The sequence below is a fragment of the Poecilia reticulata genome, linkage group LG16, assembly GCF_000633615.1.
Source record: "Poecilia reticulata strain Guanapo linkage group LG16, Guppy_female_1.0+MT, whole genome shotgun sequence".
Taxonomy (NCBI): domain Eukaryota; kingdom Metazoa; phylum Chordata; class Actinopteri; order Cyprinodontiformes; family Poeciliidae; genus Poecilia; species Poecilia reticulata.
In genome coordinates, this window is record NC_024346.1 from 934736 (window position 1) to 942050 (window position 7315).

Below are 7315 nucleotides of genomic sequence, written 5' to 3' on the forward strand. Positions count from 1 at the left end.
GCTAACAGGAAGTGCTGAGGAAGCTAACAGGAAGTGCTGAAGAGGCTAACTGACCAAGTTAACAGGTAGATAACTGCTGAAATGCGGCTCACCTCCTTCAGCTTGTTGCTGAGATTTTTTATCTCTTCCTCGTAGCGGTCCTCCTTGTTGGAGTACTGTGAGACAGAGACAACATCCAATCAGAGCTCACCTGTTCAGGTGTCGGAGCTCAGGTGAGTCAGCGGATCAGTTTAACCTCTCTTTCCAGCAACTCTATCCGTCGTTAGTGTTAGCTGGAGACTGAAACGTCTGACTTTCTGTCCGCCACTGAACACACCTCCACCTCCTCCAGGTGCGGTTATCGATGAACTGATCAGTGATCAGGCTCCTCCCCCCTCCTACCTTCTCCGCCTGTGCCTCCAGAGACTTGGCGCTGGTGAACACGGTTTTCAGCTCCTCCTCCACCAGCCGACACTTACTGCAGAGAACACATGGCGTCAAACAGGTGTGGGCGGGGCCTGCCGGAAGGTGTGTGTGTGTGTGTGTTAGAGCGCGCAGTGGGTGGAGGAGGGGCTGAAGCGCAGGTAAAGGTCAGAGGTCATGGAGGCAACAGGAGGCGAGGAGGAGGAGCTTCCCCGCTCTGACCGACAGGTGAGAGGTCACATGACCTGCAGTACCTTGTCCTCAGACGCCTGCAGGCTCTTCAGTGATTGGTCGAAACCCCTCAGCTGCTCCTCCAGCCTCCAGACCTTACTGAGAGATGGGCGAGAGAGAAAGAGAGATGGGCGAGCGAGAGACAGGTAATGTGAGACAGGTGAGGACACATGGAGAGACGGATGGCAGAGCAAAGAGGAGTCAGACAGACAGACAGGTGGGGATGCAGCAACACATGCAGTGGTTTCCATGAGAACAAACAGGTACAAATACATGGAGGATGTTAGTCTGAGTGACATCATCATCAGCGTGACATCAGAGATCAGGGGCTGAGCTTCATGTAGCAGTCCAAACCATCAGAACCATCAGAACCTGCTGAGCTGCTCTGATTGGCTGCTTTCAGCTCAGTATGATGAGGCCTGTTCCTGTTGGCTCAGTCTGTTGCACCACACTGAGGTCAAAGGTCAGATCTACTCAGCACAGCATTTGGACCCTGATGTGGTTCTGAGTCGTTGGTCTGGACTGATGGTTGTGAGTGGGTTCACCTGTCTGCCTGCTCGGCCCGGTCCTCGGCCCGCTCCAGTTCTCCCTCCACCATCACCAGCTTGCGAGCGACCTATGGTTCCAGGCAAAATGGCCGACAGAGGAAAGAAAGAAATCCCGTTAAGACAGCAGCAGTAAATGTAGAGAGTAGATAACAGATGTCAAAGCTGCACTTTGACAGGATTTCTGGTAAACATTAATATCATGTAATGTGAGCTAATCAACCTCCATCATTTTATAACCCAAAATAAACATGAAACCGTTACGGACTGAATGTTTGTGGGTTTTATGATCCTCATACATATAGTGGAGCCGTTTGTTGCTATGGCAACGAGTCTGCGTGTAGCTAGCCGACACGGAAAGTGGGGGGAGGAGGGTACGARTGGTTTGAGTCGTTTCATTTAGTTCCTGGAACCGTTCTACGCTGGGCTGCCACCCGTCCCGTACTGAACCGATTTGTTCCGTATTTCTGTAAACGTCTGATAGACTCGCCGATCACACACATATGGCGGGAGCTGAAGGACCCCTGAACGGAGTGACGCTGTTGTGGTTGCCTAGAGACGGACACTACGCCGCCGCGGTGAGCTGCTGTCGACCCGAGTCCTTTTAAAACGTCTTCAACCCGATTCCATGTCCTTAGAAGCAAAACCTCTCACAAAGATACAGACTGAGAAGGAAGACATAAATCCCAGGCTGAACATGTCAGTGAGGACGAACACAGGCGATTAAAATGTGGCTCAGTGTGAAACCAGACAATGGGTCAGGAGAGGAACCGCAGACCCGTCAGAACCTGAAGAACCAGAAATCAGAGACTCTTCATCCTCAATCATCTCCTGAGGCTCATATGGTGCAGAACATTTTATTAGTTTCTTATTGTGCTTTTAGTCACTGTGTTGGTTTGATTATCTGCTTATTTAATGTATAATAATATCAGCCAAAATAATATAAATGATCATTTAAATAACAAATCATTAACAGATTAACAGTAAATACTTCTGAGGACATTTTGAATATGAAATCAGGTGTTATGATCAGTTACTCAGTGGTTTACCAAATACTTTTTACACTTGCTAATTAAACGTGTTTAAGGTTTGATGCTCTGATTGGAGGATCTAACCGACCTCTGTGCTGAACGACTGCTCTATGGTTCACCTTTTAAAAACAGCGCCACAAATTAACCTCCATCGCTGCAGCTGGTGTTATTTCACCTACGCTAGCAGCGTCTGCAGCTCCCGACGCGCCGCTGGTAAAACTTCAGCTTGTAGCTGAGCTTCAGTTTGAAGTTGCACCAAACAGTGAAACGGGGATCTGCTCCACGGTGGAGCCTCAAGCCGCTGCTGATCAATGGCGGCTGATCCGGTCGGTGTGGTTTGATCAGCGTCACGTCGTTCCAGGTCAAACTTTGATTTTTTTGCCTTTCGCTCATTCCTAGTCTTTGAATCTCGGATCATCGAGCCAAAGTTGGGAAAACTTATATTTTCCCATGGCAAAGCGCAAAGTGACTAGCTAGTCTCAACCCGTCGGGCGGATCCAACACCACGCATGCGCAGCAGCTGGGAGTCCATCACTGACAGCTCAGGTCCTGCCAGGACGTAGTTATAATGTTTTACACAGATTTTAGTAACTTAAAACAGTAAATGAGCATCAATGGAAAATGAAAAACATTTTGAAGGGCTGATGGAAAATGTTTAGTTACTCTGACCACCTTTTACTACCATGCGGATCATAATATATAATCGTTAGGTTATTGTTATAAAACATCTATGAAAATAATTTACTGGGTGTGTGCTGTGGTGGCGCAGGGGTTAACCCATGTATGGAGGCCTTAGTCCTCGACGCTGTCGCAGGTTCGATTCCCGGCCTGGCAACCTTTGCCACGTCTTCCCCCATCTCTCATTACCAACTTTCTTGTCAATTAACTATAAAAAAAATACCACTAGAGCCAACAAAACCTTAAAATAATAACAATAATTTATTGAAATGTGATTTGCATTTTCATCTTTCTGATTCGCTGCCAGTCAATTTTATCAAACTGCTTTTTAATCCTCCAGCTAGTGTAGCGAGAGAGAAACGGACAAAAGGAACCTCCAGCAGACCTGGATAATGCTGCAACACACGACCCAAAGAACTGAAACCAGAAGCGGTGAGTTTATGCTAAATGGACAGAATAATTATTCTCTAGTCAGAAAAGAGAAAAATCATTCTAAAAGTTTATTCTAGTTGTAAATGTGGATTTGTGAAGGGAAGTCCTGACCAGAAACTAATGCTGTTGGAMAAGAGTTAAGGTTAGCCCTGATTTACTCTGGGTTAGCTAGTCTGGGTTTGATGTGATGATGTCACCATGTGTGGACGTGACTACCAGCCGACCAATCAGGTACCTCCTCATATTTACGGTCGGCCTCCTCAGCGATCAGCTTGGCCTCCCTCAGCTGGACCTCCAGGTGCTCCATCTTCTCCTCGTCCTTCAGAGCCCGGTTCTCGATCACCTTCATGCCTCTGTGGGGGGTCAGACAGGTGGGGGGTCATAAAGACACTGTCCAGGTGTTTCTGTCTGCTAGAGGCAGGGCTAGGTGATATAGCTGATGCAATCGTTTCATATCAGTCAATATCAATAAATATCGATTTTTGTTTTGTTTATAACTGAAAACCGGCTACACAGATGGCACGACCTTTCCAGGTTTTTCCACGCTGTTGTTTTTTTAATTTCTAAGCAGTTATGGGGCTCAGTGACGAAACCTGAATCTGCTACTGTGCAAGTTACTCAACAGTTTGTTGCTAGGCGACTTAAGACTGAGCTAGTTGATGCCACAAAGCTAGCTTAGCTGGCTAACTTTGCTAACCGTGAGAGGTTGAGCTAAAGCCTTTCCTCTGCCTACATTTCCCAGAATGCTGTGAGGTTCTGGATTAGAGTTCAGTAAAATTATTGAATATGTATAGGGTAGGGTTAGCGATGCTCCAATCAGGTTTTTTGCTACCGATTCTGATACCGATCACCTGGATTGACTGTTAATTTTTTGCTTTAGGTATAAAAACTGCTATGTGATCTGGCAATAAATTCACCTAATTTAGACATAAATTACAAAATATTTGCAGGCAAAATGCAGCAGCTATTCAGTCAAAAAACAACAACTGAAAAACCTACAATCAGTAAAATAATATGTTGATGCATTTTGACCTGCTTCACTCATGAGGCATTTCTTTGGCGGGMCACGTAAACGTCCCCATTCACTCAGTGCGTYATAGTTATAGTTCCACATGCTCAGGATTTGTTGCTGCGCGTTTGCAGAGTGAAGGAAAGAGGAGACCAGCTGCACAGGCAGGCTGAGAAATGAGATGCAGGTGATCGGCACCAAGAGCCAATGATTGCCGATCACCGATCATACACTTTTTCACGGAAATCAGCCGATTATGATCGGTGGCCGATCGATCGGCACACCTCTAATCAAATATATTATCTCATAGTCAACCTCAGATGTATTATCTATTGATATTGATCACATGTCTATTGTGATAGATTTTGTTATTTATTTATTGCCTGGCCCTAGGTGAGAATGACAGCAACAGGTGATGAAGATGAGTTCCTCTTCCTCTCCATCACCTGCTACAGGTGGACCTAGGGTCACTGACCTCTCGCTCTCATCAGCAACCTTCTCCACCTCGTCCAGCTTGCGCAGTGCGGCAGCCAAACGCTCCTGGACCCGGTCCAGGTTCTCCTCGCTGAGTTGCAGCCGCCGGCTCAGAGACGTCACCTCTCCCTCCGCCTGCAAGACAGAGAGCAGGATAAGAGGTGAGAGCCCAGGGTCAAGGGTCAGGACCTGGTTCTAACCAGGTCCTTCCAGAAAATCTGGGGAGGTCCTCATTGTCCCCTTTGACCTCCTCTAGTGGGTGGCAGTGGTGTAAGTGGTCCTCTAGATGCAGGAATACAAGCACACACACACAGCCTGGTGGAGGACCTGGACAGGTACGCCAGTCAACCTGATGAGGTCAGAATCTCCAGGTTCCAACAGAACCACTCAGAAAGGTTCACTAATCTAGAAGGTTTAGGAGGTAAAGACACACTTGTGTAAAGTCGTGATGACGTTACATTGCTTAGCCAATCAGAGGATCACGTTACATTGCTTAGCCAATCAGAGGATCACGTTACATTGCTTAGCCAATCAGAGGATCACGTTACATTGCTTAGCCAATCAGAGCAAAGCAATGTACTCTCCTCTCTCAGCAGGGATTTGAACTTGTGTCTTTATTTACTTCAGCAAACCTCACAGTTTTTACCACATTCTGTAGCTTTCAGTGAACTTCTAAATCTGCTGCTTAGTCGCATCTTTTCGGGGTTGGTGCTGCCTCTAGTGGTGTGGGGTGGTAACACAGTTAATATAATTACATTACTAAATTAGAATACCGCAAAGTCTTTATTTTTTATTAATTTTTCATTCTCTTAAGAATGTAGAGCTAATTAAATGATCTAAAGACCTTAAAGTGGTTCCAGTTTCTCTCGATGGCCAACCTGTTGAAACTGTGGCACATTTTAAATACCTGGGTCGTTCCTGGACAGTCAGATCAGCTGTGCTGAAAACACTGAGTATATCTTTAAGAACTGATCTCAGAGACTCTGCCTTTAAGGAGACTTGGTGATGTTGGGGTGACCCAACTAGACACTAGTCGTCTTGAATACCGGAGTGCATACCTCCTCCCTGGTCCTCTTCTCCTTCTCCACCTCCCGCTGCAGCTGCTCCGCCCGCTCCTCCGCCTCCTCCGCCTGCTCCTGCAGAACCTTGATCTTCTTCTTCACTGCATCGATGCTGTTCATCCCGCCACTCATCTTCCCCTCCTGCAGAGACACAGCAGCCGATTGGTCGAGAGGAAACAGCACGAACAGAACCTGTTCATCCTGAACAGTTCCCAGTCAGATGAACTAGTTCCCAKAATGAGCCAGACTGGCAACTATTCAAAGAACTGAATCAGCTCCATGATTTTCTTCTGCATGTAAACTTCTGATCCTGAAGACATTAATAATAATAATCTCTGAGATTATCTCTCATCACTGAGGCTTTCAGGAAACGGCAACGATTCTGGTGATTCTGACCAAAAAACTGTTTTGGTTCCGGTGGGATGTCAGACAGGTGTATGTAAACTTCTGGCTCCGGCCGGAGCTTCAGTCTGTGGTTCAGAGGGGGGCAGAGGGGGGCAGACAAAAAGCCCCTTCTAGATGCCCTTAGTGCCGTTTTGTTTTAGTTTTTCTATTTATTCATTTATTTGTGTTTAAAATAATTTAGTGTCAGGCCTGTGGCTCTCAACACATGATTTAGCTAAATAAGAGTCTGGCTGCCCTCGGTCCGATGGGGCCCAGACACCGTGGCGAGGAGGGGGGGCGGATCGCCGCCCTCCATCAAGGCAAGACTTTTTTTTTCCAACATAAACTTGTTTTGAATAAAAAAGTGGGTCWGATGTTGAAGTTAGAAAAATCTCACAATAGCTGGAAAAATTCCATGGAGATCCCTCACAGAGACACAGCTTAGCGGCTCTTCATGGGGCCCCAGGTTATATGAGGCTTAGACAGAATCATGATTTAGCCGCTCAGCATGAATAACATGTTTAAATATATATTTAGTGAAGTCTCTGGGGCACCAGGTTAAAATCAATCACTGATTATTGGTCATTTGCTGTGATGTATTTATGAATAAACCAGCTCAAACACAAAGATTACACCATGTTGTAGCCATGGTAACACAACAGCCAACTATTAAGATGATTCTTAGCATTTTTACAAAGTAAACGTCCTAATTAATCTTAAATGTGTTATTTTTTAAAGAAATTCGGCTCAACGCATTAAATAACATTGTCAATAAATGAATGCAACAGGTTTAGGGTTACTGTTACAATTCAACCATTTATAGGGCCCCTGGATGTCTGGAGGGGCCCCTGGATGTCTGGAGGCCCCTGGATGTCTAGAGGGGCCCCTGGATGTCTGGAGGGGCCCCTGGATGTCTGGAGGCCCCTGGATGTCTAGAGGGGCCCCGGATGTCTGGAGGGGCCCTGGAGGCCCCTGGATGTCTAGAGGGGCCCCTGGATGTCTGGAGGCCCCTGGATGTCTGGAGGGCCCCTGGATGTCTGGAGGGGCCCTGGAGGCCCCTGGATGTCT

General features: G+C 46.7%; 1 protein-coding gene across 2 annotated transcripts in view; it reads right to left on the bottom strand.

Moving 5' to 3' along the window:
- The window catches only part of LOC103477449 (tropomyosin alpha-4 chain-like), a 9855-nt gene that overhangs the window by 1382 nt on the left and 1158 nt on the right, over positions 1 to 7315 (bottom strand). The window contains exons 2-7 of one of the 2 annotated variants that reach the window (XM_008430574.2): positions 5861 to 6004; positions 4804 to 4937; positions 3555 to 3672; positions 1179 to 1249; positions 657 to 732; positions 93 to 155 (exon numbers count right to left, since the gene is read on the bottom strand). In XM_008430574.2, coding sequence (XP_008428796.1) covers positions 93 to 155; positions 657 to 732; positions 1179 to 1249; positions 3555 to 3672; positions 4804 to 4937; positions 5861 to 5995 — 597 coding nt within the window. In that variant the 5' untranslated portion in view covers positions 5996 to 6004. Of the gene's footprint in view, positions 1 to 92; positions 156 to 381; positions 458 to 656; positions 733 to 1178; positions 1250 to 3554; positions 3673 to 4803; positions 4938 to 5860; positions 6005 to 7315 lie in introns of both variants that reach the window. The other variant, XM_008430573.2, reaches the window with a different exon arrangement.